Source organism: Mixophyes fleayi, chromosome 9 (assembly GCF_038048845.1).
Source record: "Mixophyes fleayi isolate aMixFle1 chromosome 9, aMixFle1.hap1, whole genome shotgun sequence".
NCBI classification, from domain to species: Eukaryota; Metazoa; Chordata; class Amphibia; order Anura; family Limnodynastidae; genus Mixophyes; species Mixophyes fleayi.
The window spans coordinates 12,387,556-12,402,467 of NC_134410.1; the positions used below are offsets into that span (position 1 = coordinate 12,387,556).

At 42.4% G+C, this 14,912-nt stretch overlaps 1 protein-coding gene across 1 annotated transcript; it reads right to left on the reverse strand.

Moving 5' to 3' along the window:
- Window positions 1-205: 205 nt before the first annotated feature.
- Window positions 206-9,940, reverse strand: TAPBP (TAP binding protein). The gene is made up of 8 exons (XM_075186445.1): window positions 9,679-9,940; window positions 8,027-8,215; window positions 5,871-6,095; window positions 4,209-4,550; window positions 3,443-3,766; window positions 2,685-2,774; window positions 871-914; window positions 206-651 (listed from the first exon to the last, which is right to left on the reverse strand). Exons 1-8 carry the CDS (start codon window positions 9,722-9,724, stop codon window positions 637-639), a joined length of 1,275 nt encoding a protein of 424 aa, XP_075042546.1. The 5' UTR covers window positions 9,725-9,940; the 3' UTR covers window positions 206-636.
- Between the last annotated feature and the right edge of the window lie 4,972 nt (window positions 9,941-14,912).

A 14,912-nucleotide genomic window follows, 5' to 3' on the forward strand; every position in this document is an offset into this window, starting at 1 on the left:
CAGCACCAATGTTTACACCTACACAAAGTGATAGATAGTGGTAGGACGACACGCCCACCGCAGGTCACTATCACAAGGTATCCGTGCGTTCACTAGTCACCCATGTCCTGTCACCCAGCGTTAGCACATATACACAGCAATTTAGCCACACTGGACCCAAATAGCTTTATCTACGATACAAAAGGTCAAACAATTCTGATCATCATCATCATCATCACCATTTATTTTTCTAGCGCCACTAATTCCACAGCGCTGTACAGAGAACTCATTCACATCAGTCCCTGCCCCATTGGAGCTTACAGTCTAAATTCCCTAACACATACACACACACAGACTAGGGTCAATTTGTTAGAAGCCAATTAACCTACCAGTATGTTTATATCAAATCAGATGGGGATTTAGAATGGCGTAAAATCCGGTTAGCCAATGACTGATCCGCAGAGACGGGCATTCATTGGAGGACCGCACTGACTTCGCCTAATAGGATCTGGTCACATGGCCCAGCTGTGTCTAATAGGGCTACATTGGGTGACACACATTGCATACACACATTGTCTCACACACAAAACACATCTTTCGCACTACTTTGCACACACAAACTGGTTTGCGGGTCTTTTCCTCAGCTTCTATTGTTTCTTACTCTGGTTTGCTCTGCAATGGAAGGAAAATAAGCAATTAAACCTAAATAGTGTCAGGCACATCTAATGCTGTGATTTAACAATAGACTCGGTGTACCCCGAAATGTGTCAGACCCCCTGTATGATATACTGTAACAGACCAGTGTTTCCCATGCTGTTCCTCTACACAACACCATGACACATGTTCCGGCTGCACACTCCAGTCTATGTACATTGTACAGATGGACGTTACCTTTCTATCATTAGCCTCCTTCGGGGTCCTAAAGAACGATACAGCTGTAAGAGAGGAACAGAAAGAAGAGTCAGTATACACCATGATGTTACTACTCTGTGTGTCTTATAACATTTATACATAACTAGGGACAGGAGAGACAGCAGCAGAAACAAACAGATAAAGTACTGTATAATATGTGCTCATCAATAGCCTCTACCTGTGTCACACTCCCTGTATGATCTACTGTAACATACCTGGTGTACCCTGCACTGTGTCACACTCCCTGTATCATCTACTGTAACATACCTGGTGTACCCCGCACTGTGTCACACACCCTGTATGATATACTGTAACATACCCGATGTACCCCGCACTGTGTCACACTCCCTGTATGATATACTGTAACATACCCGGTGTACCACGCACTGTGTCACACTCCCTGTATGATATACTGTAACATACCCGGTGTACCCTGCACTGTGTCACACTCCTTGTATGATATACTGTAACATACCCGGTGTACCCCGCACTGTGTCACACTCCCTGTATGATCTACTGTAACATACCCGGTGTACCCTGCACTGTGTCACACTCCCTGTATGATATACTGTAACATACCCGGTGTACCCTGCACTGTGTCACACTCTCTGTATGATCTACTGTAACATACCCGGTGTACCCTGCACTGTGTCACACAGCCTGTATGATATACTGTAACATACCCGATGTACCCCGCACTGTGTCACACTCCCTGTATGATATACTGTAACATACCCGGTGTACCCCGCACTGTGTCACACTCCCTGTATGATATACTGTAACATACCCGGTGTACCCTGCACTGTGTCACACTCCTTGTATGATATACTGTAACATACCCGGTGTACCCCGCACTGTGTCACACTCCCTGTATGATCTACTGTAACATACCCGGTGTACCCTGCACTGTGTCACACTCTCTGTATGATATACTGTAACATACCCGGTGTACCACGCACTGTGTCACACTCCCTGTATGATCTACTGTAACATACCCGGTGTACCCTGCACTGTGTCACACTCTCTGTATGATATACTGTAACATACCTGGTGTACCCCGCACTGTGTCACACTCCTTGTATGATATACTGTAACATACCCGGTGTACCCTGCACTGTGTCACACACCCTGTATGATATACTGTAACATACCCGGTGTACCCCGCACTGTGTCACACTCCTTGTATGATATACTGTAACATACCCGGTGTACCCCGCACTGTGTCACACTCTTTGTATGATATACTGTAACATACCTGGTGTACCCCGCACTGTGTCACACTCCCTGTATGATGTACTGTAGTGTACCCCACGATTTGTCAGACCCTCTACAGAGCCTGATAGCTTTTGGGTTTTGTTTGTAGTTTAGAGGAAGAATTTCATAAGTATAGTTTTTATATCACTAATAAATTCCCAGGACTATCAAAATGACAGAGGTAAAATGCCCAGGGGACCCCGCAGACTCCTGCCAGCGGCTCCACTCCCATGATGCTCGAGGGCTCGTAACCTGGAGTCTGACGGTAAACTGCTGCAGAAACTGGCTGTCCACTGATTGGACAGGAGCATATTTTGCACCGTTGCATCATGGTACTACTAGCGCTGGCGGGGCGAACTGCTCCAGGAACTATTATCTAGTGGGGGAAAACCTGTCTGTAGCTGTGATAACAAATGCTGCTCACAGTCCCGATTTATCCTTCAATACCCCATCATGGCAGCTTGGAATCATAGAACACGTTGCCCGTTAATGCCACCCTTTATATGCCACTTAAATACGCCCCCCTTATATATACACACCTGTCCTGTGCACGTAGCTCAGAAACCCATAGAGAAAGAGTGCGGTCAGGAAGAGATACATATAATCCTCCAGTGATGATCCCGATACTCCTGTGAAGTATAACATCATATTATTACAATATCACATCACATACAGACTATAACGTGTATTATCTCATGTCAACTTATAGACATTTCTTGCACAGATAAACCATTAAGTGCTAGTTACTGCGCCCTATCTGGTTTATTACTCAATAACAGAGAAGTCAATGATCCAATAAACACAGTAAAAGAAACAACTTGTCCGCTTCATTAATTAGCGTTTTACTGTATAGAGCTAATAAGCAAAGAGAATTTATGTTGGGATCTCCACCCTCCCATCTCCTTACTGCACAGGAGTGTGGACACCTTATATAAGGCCTGGCCACCCCATAGCTCTCCGGTGTTGTGAAACTACAAGTCCCAGCATACCCTGCCAGCTATCAGATGGTTCTCAGCCGACAGGATATGTCGGGACTTGTAGTTTCACAACACCTGGAGAGCCGCAAGTTGGCCAGGCCTGCACAATATATTTGTAGACACTGCTTTTATTCACCCCAAGGTCCCACTAGAAAGTATTCACCGTCATGTGGAAACATTACGTGTACCATGGGGTGAACACCCGAAAAAACATATAGGGAGCAGAGATCATGGATCCCAAAGGTGACAATGTGCTGAATGATGCAAATATGTGCTGGATATTCCAACATGAGGAACCTACTTCATCTGTGGCTACTTACCTGCAATCTGCAGCGTTTGGATGCGGGACATCCCGTTAGCGGCACTGGCGTGGTTGACGCGGCAGGAGTAGCGTGCACCGTGGAGATCGTGGCTAGCGGTGATGCGTTGGAATGCGGTGATGCTGTAGGTGCCATCTTGGTTGTGGCCGTGGGGGGACAGGGAAGTCCCAGGCAGGAGGGAGGACTGTGACTCCCCTGGAAGCTGGACCAGGAAGTCCACAGAGATCTCCAGAGGGTGAAAGTGAGAGATCTCGCAGGAGAGTGTCAGCTCCTCACCAGGCCGAGCGAAGAGACGGGCCGGCAGGAGAGAGATCTGAGGTTTAGCTGGACGGACAATGAACAAAGAGGAAAGGTCATGTTGGGAAGTAACCATGCACAGATTATCAGTATCTCCACATCTTTATCCATGATTTCCCACATTCAGACAACCTAATGCAAATTTTACTAAGCACACTGCTATTATTTTTCTGGTATATGTCTGTGTTTTTCACCAAGTCCATTATGTGACTAAGGCAGGGTGCTGCCCTTTGAGAAGACACATGACAGCTCTGTGATTACAATCCAAGCAAATGCTGGACAGAGCACAAGAAATCTGTAACATATCCAAGGACAATGAACATAAACAATTCCTTGATTATATAAAGGCATGGGTGAACAACAGGGAAAGAGGCCAGGAAGTTATAGTAATGTGTTTAGTTAAAGTATGTTCAAACATTAGTGAAGATGTTGGCAATTGTGCCGACATGGCCCCGTTCCAATCTCTCACCTGTGACCTGTAGCTGGATGTCTCTCTGGGCCCTCACGTAGGGCAGGTAGGCCGTGCACAGGAAGGTACCCTGATGCTTGACGTCCACTTTCTCCAGCGAGAGCGACACATCGCCCTCTTTGTGCAGGGAAGAGAAGTTCATCCGATAACCCGGGAGCTCCTCCTCCACCTTGTCCTGCCATCCGTCATAAGCGTACAGAACCTTCCCGTTTCCCAGAGCGCGATGGCGCCACTCCACAGCGAAGCGAGACTGCTGCCCCCGCCACATGCCGCAGGATAAGGACAGAGGCTTCCCCAGCACGGCGTTCACCAGGGCGGAGGTGGAGTACACGGCTAGGGACACTGAGGGGACAGAGGACGTTAGATGAAGGAAGATGTATATGGGGATTCAGGAGTGGTGATCTCAAACAAGACATTTGATGATTATCGTCATTTGGGGGAGACACTTTTCCTACGCACATCAGGCTTCCTGTCAGCAAACTTATGCAAAAACACTTTCGGGAGCATTTCTGAGCTTAAATGGCTGATAACAGAGGACAATTGCTGAGCAAAAAATTACATATAACGTCAACATGCTACAGGAAATGTTACCTATATAAAATATATTATATATTAAATAATTTTTATATTGTTCATACTGTTAACATTACATTTTATTTATAATGCGCCATGTTCCGTACTGTTGTACGTAACGGGATTTACTATTAGATACATGACGGAGTTGCATGAACATACAGAGAACGCACGCTGTATTTCTCATAGTAAAATAGGGTGGTTTAGTCCTAATTAGCTGCAAATTGTACGTACCCTTTATGGTCCAAAATCATCATCGATCCTACATAGAATTTATCAGGTGTCAGATCTGGTGGGCGGTGAATGTGGTCAGACAATGACAGCATCTGACTGCGTCATCGTTCTACTGCACTGATGATGGTCTATCTGTTCACAGCGTTCACGGCTTGGATGGTACAGACATGTATGGCCAACTGAAGAGAGACAGGAGGTGGCAATACAAGGAAGGGAGATACCTGTAGCTGGGGCAAAAATCTTCTGATGGGAGGAGCTGGATCGGGGGGCTCCTTCCGAGGTGCATGAATGTGCAAGTTATTATTTTGCAAGACAAGATATTAAAATGAGGGGTGGAGAAGTCACATTTGGGGGGCCTGTGTAAATTTTCTCCCCACAAAGGACTTTAATTATACACTCTGAGGAGGTACGCCCGGCCGTTGAGCACTGGGGTCATGAGTTTGATTCCCGACCATGGCCTTATCTGTGCGTTTGCGCGTGGGTTTCCTCCAACACTCCAAAAACATACTGGTAGGTTAATTGTCTGCTACTAAATTGCCCTTAGTCTCTCTCTGTCTGTGTATGTTAGGGGATTTAGATTGTAAGCCCCAATGGGGCAAGTACTGATGTGAGTTCTCTGTACAGTACTGCGGAGTCAGTGGCGCTATATAAATAAATAGTGATGATGATTTAAGACATAAATGAGGATAAACAGAAGCAAGAAACATCATTATCTGCATTTCCGCATTTTTTGCTCTTTCAGAAATGTCTTTTACTACAGAAGTCTGAAATAAAATCCCACATTTACTTTCCTGCAAACATCACCCGAACATACAGAATTGAAGAGTAGTGTCCCCCCCCTAAACTGGGCCGTACCTGCCAAGTGGTCCTTCTGGTCTCCCCGCGGGCCCAGCACGGCACTCACAGACTTCTCATCCTTATCACTCTTGGCGGACAGGCTGTACCAGGACTTGCCGAGAGAGGGCGGGCTGCGTTTCTCCCGGGTGAGAGACCGCACCCAGTTTAGCTCCACCTCCTGCGGTAAGTGATAGGTCAACTCGCAATAAGTGAACTCAGAAGACAGCAGCTGTCCAGAGGGGTCTAGACAAGGGGAGACGTACAATTAGTGGACGGGTGACTACCGAACGTGTAAGATATCGGTGAGATAGGTTTATATGTTTTCTTTTGCGCTACAACAACTTTAGTCAAACTTGTACTTGATGCATTTTTTTTTATTTTGCATGTTTACCGTTTGTTTTTCAATAAAGCCTTTATATAATCATTGCTGAGTTTATTTGTTGATGCCCTTGGACAAGACAATAACCAGCTCTGCCCTTTGCATGGGCTACAATTGTACTCACAGAGCAGTTCTGTGTCGTAACCAATGTGATGAAAATAAACAATTCTGCTTTGGTGAAAAACACAAATGGTACTGTGTGTACAGATCCAGCGCGTCAACAGATCAGCATCTAGAGGTCACCTCAAGATATTTCTTAATTTATTTACTCACTCAGGTAGCTGGCTCACACTACCAGGTTATAGGAAATACTGTCATTAGTGACTATAGTAAGTACCTACGGATTGGAGTACAATGACCTGCCACAGAACACTGAGCCTGAGGGAAAGAATATCTGCACCGAAACAACAGTCTGTGACCCTGATTGTATATTTGCATTAAGGGAATTATCAGGGTCTGTACTGAGACCTATTTCTGCCTCTACAATTGCAATTATATTGAGTGCAACGCTGTGGAAACAGTGACAAGTGTTCAGACTGAGGACAGCAGGGGTCTATTAATAGATTTAATTATCATGGAGGACAGTAAAATCAGCTGCAGCTCCATCAATAAAATAGTAAGAAATGCCACTTTTTGTAGCGATCAACCAAAGGTTAGGTTGAAAAGGAGATTTTTTTATACTAATTTACCTTTAAACAGGGGTATAAAAGATAGTATAAGATAGAAGAGTATAAAAATGATGAAAAGTATCAAAGTGAATGGACCACAGTATAAAAATCAGGGCTCCTGCTCACTGTCACTGTAGCTTCCTGCCCATTGTCCCTCTCATAGGGAGGGCTTGTTAAAAGCACACTGCTGGTGAACACTGGAGGCTGGGATGCTGCAGAGAAACCAAACATGATCGTACAGATCTAGTTTGCTAAGGCTCAGCCAATGGCTGCACAGGGTGAGAATCATTGGGGACACTATATAAGCAAGTCCTTTCTTGCATCTGCTAAGCTGATTAGATCTTTCCATAGAGACGAACATCCACTCTTAGTAACAGCTTACATTATAAGTCAATGAACATATTTTACAGTTATTGATTAACTTTTAAGTCTCCCTACCTTACCGCTTCCCTTCCTTTACAATCACCGCTAGGAGCCCCCACAAACGCTAGAAAGGTGGAGCGGTAATGAGGAATGTGCACTGTGAAAGTAGCGTCTGATTGGTGCAGTGAATGATCCAATCAGGTGCCGCTTTCACTACACACTCCTAGTTGAAAATGGTTTAAGTTTTACCTGATGAATCTACCTCTCTAGCACCTCCTGACGATGGTCGCTCCAGTGATCACCAAGTGGCGATTGCAAGGTAAAGGCAATGGGTGCCAGTTTAGAGTAACTTAAGGGAGAGGGTCCATTTTCTTTTGAGTTCTTCTTTAATATATACAAAACTGTGGTGATCCAACCCCTTTAATGATTTTTATTTTTGAACAAATATATGTACCACCTGATTTAACTTTTCAATCTCGTCAAGTTATCATTTCAATGGGATTCAACAGGTGCAAATGCAGAGAGTACCGCAACCTGGTTACACAACTACACACGAGAACAAAAGTGTATGAAACACTCACAATTTTGGTTTACACTACTGAATGCTCTTTATTTAGTAGCTGGGACCCCTGAAATCTCCACTTAGTTCAAGTTATTCTTCTTCTTATCGATTAACCATCTCTGTGTCTAAGTTTCCAAAATGTTCCCGAAGGACAAGAGACCTTCTCATAATACTTCTATCTACGTCATTCTTCATATCTCACCAGATACATAGAAGACCAAGGTGCCCGGCTCGACGGTTTCTGGATAATCTGTCGTCAGACTGGTGGAGTCAGTAAACTGTAGCAGGACCGGCGTCTGCTGCAGGGTGCGGGGTACGCCGACTTCTTCCACCAACCGGCAGGACAGAGTTTCAGCACCGTGGGCAGGGGAAGCCACGAGGAACACGGCGGCTGCAAGTAACCGTCATAGTGATAAAGAGCAGACAGACGGGTGACAAATGGAAGAAACAGAATATTAATACATTATTATGTCCAGAAGGACATTATAACAACTATGGTAACAAAGAAATACAATAAAATCCCAAGATGTTAATATGTCTCAACATTGAGCGATGTCACGGGCCATCTACGCAGTGATTGTGAGGTGGGAGGCGGCCCTCCTTCATATTTAGCATGCCTTGTTGGTCATTTAAAATGACCCTGTTCTATATCTAACACATATTCTATCCATTTCTGCAAAAGTGCGACTGGAAAGTGCAAAATGTGTCCCACTGACAGTATTACGGACAAGGTCAGGTTTCCGTCACCTCTGACGAGCCGGAGTAATTAGGAGGAAAAAAAGGCTGTGGGCCTACCCGTAACACGCAGAACGCCTCCTTAAATTTGCCTTCTCCACCCCTGCCAGCTCATTTAAACAATCCCATCCAACAAAATAAAATCTAATTTTCCCGCTTCAGTGCAAAACTCTTCTCCACTCAGCGAGGAAGGTTCTCGATCCACCCTGCTCCTCATGTCAGAAAACTGCAAACTTTTGCACCCCAATAGATTCCTCTACCTTGGCCTGCAATTCCATGCGCTTACCTGTAAAAAAACATAATCGCGTTTGTGTAAAACTAGGTGCATGACGCCACACGTCCTTTTACAAGATAACTTGTTACTTAAAACGTACTTCAACTGCACAGTACAACTTCCCATATTCAGCTTACTACGTGAAATGCTTAGTATCTCTATGCTGTGATTAAAGTGGCGTATGTAAAAGTGGAGTCTCAGTTTTAAAAAATAAAAAAAGTTTAATACTATCACCCCCATCTTCCACCAATCTAGCAGAACGATGGGGGAGAGGGGGATCTCCCGCTCGGGGAGACACACAGTTTATGAGATACTGTCGCAGAACAGGAAGCCATGAGAAATGTCACCAGCTTCTGGGTGAAAATCAAGATGGCTTCCTGAGGCTCAAATTTCAAAGCTTGGAGCACGGTGTCCCGGGGAAACATAAGTCTCACCGTGGTCACAAAATAATAACAGATTCAGGTTCAGTTTTCCTTTAATGTGGATTGACGTTGCAGCATATACGCCACATTAACTGTACAAGACGTACACAGATATATACACACACTCAACTCGATGATACGTGCAAAATGAAAGTAATATGAGTGGAAAGTCCCGGGACTATAATGAATTCAGAAAGGGGCGTTGAGGAATAAGTGGGGCTGGGGAGAGAGAAAGATTAATATAGAGGGATAAGAGAGGAAGAAAAGTTGTGGGTGGAGGGACGAGGGTGAAGTAGCAGAGGTGCAGAAAGAGGAGGCTAAGTAAGATTTGGAGGATTAATGTAACTGAGATAGAATTGAGGGAAATAAAAACAGAATGACGGACAGGGGGACAGTATGAGACAGTGTGTTTGTGTCACTCACCAAGTGCAGCAAGAAAAGATAATTTGTAGATGGTAGAAGGCATCATCCTGGCAAAACAGAAGACTCAGAACCTCTGTGGGCTGTGTGGATTTTTCAGAGACGTCTTACAGGGCTGTGGGACCACCGTGTACCCCCCTCTCTCTATTTCTGCCTTGTCAGCCCCCTCCGAGCTCTGTTCACAGCCTCCCTGTGTCGCTGCTGGCTGCCTCCTCGTCCCAACTGTAATGATGTCTTTGTATACACAATTCTTTCACTTTCACTTTCCAAGTTGCAGCCTGTGTTACAGTATCAGCAGCCCTGCACAAGGCATATTACACATCCTGCACAGACAGCGCTACCAAGAGTCATTATATATGTAACAACAGGTGCTGGAGAGGGAGGGGTTACCTGGGAATAATCACACAACATACCCCAGAACTGCCAGTAGAAAGGACTAATTAAAATGACCTCTGATTTGTACATAAAATGCAGAAGTCTTAGTTACACACATTTGCAAAAATATGAGAAGCTTCTACTAATAGGATGGACATAACCCTAAGCATTGAGAGTACCTATATGGGGGTCATATGTTCATCTGTTTTTAAATTGAGAGCAAAATTCTCAGAAGCCTCAGAAAGACAGGGACTATAAGGACAGTCAGCCAAATAACACCTCATATAAACACTTCATATAAGCAACGTCATACTTGCCAATTCTCCCGGAATGTCTGGGAGACTCCCGGATTTCGTGGGGTCTTCCGGACTGCCCCAGAGAGTATGGCAGTCTCCCGCATCTGCCCACTTCCTAGTGAAGTGGGCAGAATTCGGCACAAAATGCCGCAATCCTCCGGGAATCGTGGCATTTGGCCCCGCCCCCCACGGTGTAAAATGACGTGTTTGCGTCATTAGGTCACAGGGGGCACGTTCATAATGATGCGATTTTTGGAGCCCCGCACGCCCACCTCCCCCCAGCACCTCCCGGACGCCAACTAGAAGAAGCTGGCAAGTCTGAGAAACGTGCTTTGTTTCAAATAGAAGCTTGTGTATTATAAGTAGTAATGTACCCTCTTTATGAGGTCACAAAGTTAGTCAGAGGCTTTTAAAGAAGCAATCCCATGATAAAAATCAGTTGTGTTTTTCAACATTTATCACTGTGGCAAGCTATAAGAAAAATGTTGGTATTTAACATTTTTCCCCCCTTCATGCTGTTATTAATGATCTAGGATTCTGGATTACCATGGCAACCACAGTCAAATGGCACACGATGTAGTGAGCATAGAGGCTTTGGAACACCACTCTGAGCTTTGTACCGTGAGATCCTCCTTCTTCACCCTCGGCCATAGCATGATTTGCTGAGAGCTGTAAGCCTGTGTCTGTGTAGCAGACTGATTGTGTCTATGCCTTCCAGAAATGTATGTTTGCCAACCGGATACAAGTGACAAATGAATGATTAAAAGATACATAACTTACTATTTTTATAAAATAAAACAAATCTATGTGGGATTGCTACTTTATTATCCCTATATTTACAGTAGGGACTTCATTATACCATACACAGACAATCATTAGCAGAAATATCACATTTATTCTGTACACAATGGATCAATCAGCAAGAGAGGATTACTAAATAAATGCTGTCTGTCCTCAACACAGAAGACAGTCACATCATAAAATAAAGGTGTAGAAGGGACAAATTCATAAACTAAAATCAAGTTATATTTAAAGACACAATGCACATCTGGGGCAGATTTACTAAGCAACGGTTTTGCCATTTTGATGTGCAATTCACTAAAACCATCCCATTTACTAAGCAGTAGTTTGCTAAATCGTACGGCAACATGCCGCATATTGTAAATAAATCTTGTTTCCTCTGAATTAACCTATGCGAACCTTTCTGGTAGTACAGCCTATGTATTACTTGTTACAGGGGCATTGGATGAGGTAGATCACATTTGTAGAGTCACAGGTGATGAATTCCTTGATCTTATGGAAGTTACCATCAAATGTTGCCTGGTATTCATAGATTGGTTTAGTATTAGCAATATTTAGTTCTGCAGCTAACACACCTTCCTCAGTGATAAAAACTGGGTGTTTGTGACACCCTGCCTAGCCAATTCATTATGTTGGAATTCCATTTGTTGCGGATATGATTACTGACCAAGAATTTCTTGAGGTCTGGGGCTTTCCTGAAGATGACTACGATCTGGTAGAGTTTGTCCCAAGACCTCATCTTGTTTTAGTATGTGCCAATGTTTGTTAATAATCTTTTTTGAGTCGGTATGCCCCACTTCTATAATCTGATATAAAATTAATTTTGTTGCTATCATAGCCCTGTTTCTTGATGTTAACGGAATTTGCTGACGGTTCATATCTTAAGAGGTCCTCCCTGTCCAATATTATTCACTTCGGTAAATGCTTCATCTATTATGTCTTAATAATAATTTTTCTCCTCAAAGTGTATGTTCATCAATTCTCCTTGTTCAATTAAATCATGGATATCTGTGCAATTTCGTCTTATTCTCGTAAACTGGCTAAACAGAATACTACGCAGCCAGTGAGGATGGTGATGACTGTCTGCAAGTATAAAGCTATTAACAGCGACAGATTACCTAAAGGTTTTGGTGGCAATTATAGTGTTATGGATTAATATTTCTAAATCTAAAAACTGTATTGAATTTTGTCTGTATTTGGCTGTAAATACAAGGCCGTAGCAGCTGTTTGATAATATACTCAAGGAATTGGTTGAGGGATGTTTCTGAACCCTCCCAGATAATAATTACATAGTCAATGTAACGTTTCCAAAGTACCAGTTCGCCTCCCAAATATGTTGATTCCAATATGTACTTGTTCTCCCAGAAACTCATGTACAGATTTACATAGCTGGGGGCAAACCTGGTGCCCATCGCCTTGCCTTGTTTTTGTAGATAGTAATGCTCTTCAAACCAGAAATAATTATGATTAAGGATAAATTCTATACTTGTGACTAGAATATTGGACTGTTCCACACTAATCTCGGGGTCTTGGTCAAGGAAGTATCTGACACCTAGGTCATGTTTAATAATGGTATATAGGGAGGTCACATCACATGTGACCAACCAATGACCATTGTTCCAGGACATGTCTCTCAATTGTTGTAAAACATGTGTAGTGTCCTTTAGGAACGCCTTTTGTGTTTTGACATAAGGTTGGAGAAAAGTGTCTAAATAATGGGATAGATTTGCTGTTATTGAGCCAATTCCGGATATAATAGGTCTTCCTGGTGGTTTGGTGGCATGTTTGTGGATCTTGGGTAAAAAATACATGACTGGTATAATTGGTTGCGGATTATGTATGTACTGGTATTTTTGTTAGTTTATAATACCTGTTGCTCTACCATGATCTAATATGTCTTTTAATTGTTTGGAAAAACTTCCGTCGGGTTTGTATCTAATTGTTCATATGTGGAAGTGTTGGACAGAAGTCTTATAGTTTCCTGGTTGTACTCAGTTTAATTTAAAATCACGATACCGCCACCTTTATCGGCTGGTTTTATCACGATATGTTCTTGACTCTTTAATTGTTCCAGGGCCTTCATCTCTGTTGGTGTTAGATTAACAGTCATTTGAAACTTCTACGGTTGTAATCTTTCTAAATCTGATAATACCGCGGTTTCAAAGGTATTAATAAGATTGCCCTTTACATTTTTTGGACAAAATGTGGAAGGCTGTTTTAATTCAGTATGTTTGAATTGACTCCTATCTTGTGAATATTACTTTTCAGGTGTAGACTTAGTAAAGTATTTTTTCAGAGTTAATTTCCTAATGAAGCGATGGATGTTCACAAATGTATCAAATTTGTTGAAGGATTTGTTTGGGGCAAAAATGAAACCCTTGTTTAGTACTTGTATTTCTGGATGGGACAGGTGGTAACTGCTTAGGTGGAATATTCCTAATGGTTTAGTATGTTTTTCTCTATTGCCTCTAAATTTACCACCTCCTCTTGTTCCTCTTCTAGGTCGTTTATCTTTCTCTCCAAACTCCCTACGCGCAAGTACTGTCTTTATTTATCCGCCACATCAATGGAACATTATTGAATTGATGCTTCCCATTAATTGGACTATTGAAGTCTATTTTTATATAGTTCAGCTGCCAGCAATATCAACCTAGATAATGGAACATAATATCCTTTGACGGTCATCATTTATGAGTACAGTTCAACACATTCTGGTAATTGTTTGAACTTATTCCTGGAAGTATATGGAGAAGCCATTTTATTGAATGTTGTTGGACTCCTTTGTTTATTTAGGCAATTATTATCTGTGTTTTGGGTATCTGAATTTTAACTGAGATCAATCAGGAGTTTCCATTTGTTTTCATTTCAATTTATTGCTTTTAACCAATGTGCTATTTTTATGTTTATATTTGTCATATTATTTGGTTATCATTCGCACCTTTTCTCATAACATATTCATACATTTAGTCAAGATTATGTTATTTATGTATGAGTCCATATCATATTATTTATTACATTAGGAAGTCAATGAGCGCCCAACTACCTATTGATTCAAACCACATGCTGTATGAGCTGTCTAGTTTGTCAGAATGGGGAAAATATAAATAAAGTTATTTTAAAAGAAACTCCCTTCAATTTACTATAAACCCAGCGCTATTGACCATCAGTCGTTCCAATACGTTTGTTCTAGCTCCGCCTCTAGAGGGTCCTGGCCCAATGCTAAATATTTCTGGGCCCCTCCTTGAACTCAATTAAGTACTCAAGCACCCACTAGTGATAAAAGAAATATTACTGCCACCATTATTAATAAAATAATGAGTAACGCCCCCTGTACAGAAAAATTAAACGTAACGCCCTGAAGACATCAAATAATGAGCAGAGGACCCTTGGAAGTAAAATGAGTAGTGACCCCGGTAATAATGGTAATCTGATAATTATTAGTACCTGGAATTGAATAATAAATGAATATGGCCACCCTAATAAATGTGTGGCACTTTGCAAATCACATGCAAAACTGCTCCTCTGTACATTTCCCCGTGTCGTTAAGTTGTGTCTTCTATTCACCCATCTGCATTCTTACATTGTTACAGTTGGATCAGACTTATAAAATTATATATATATATATATATATATATATATATATATATATATATATATATGAATATATAGATATAGATATATAAACCATCATCATTTATTTATATATCGCCAGCAAATTCCGTAGCGCTTTACAATTGGGAACAAACATTAATAAAACAATACTGG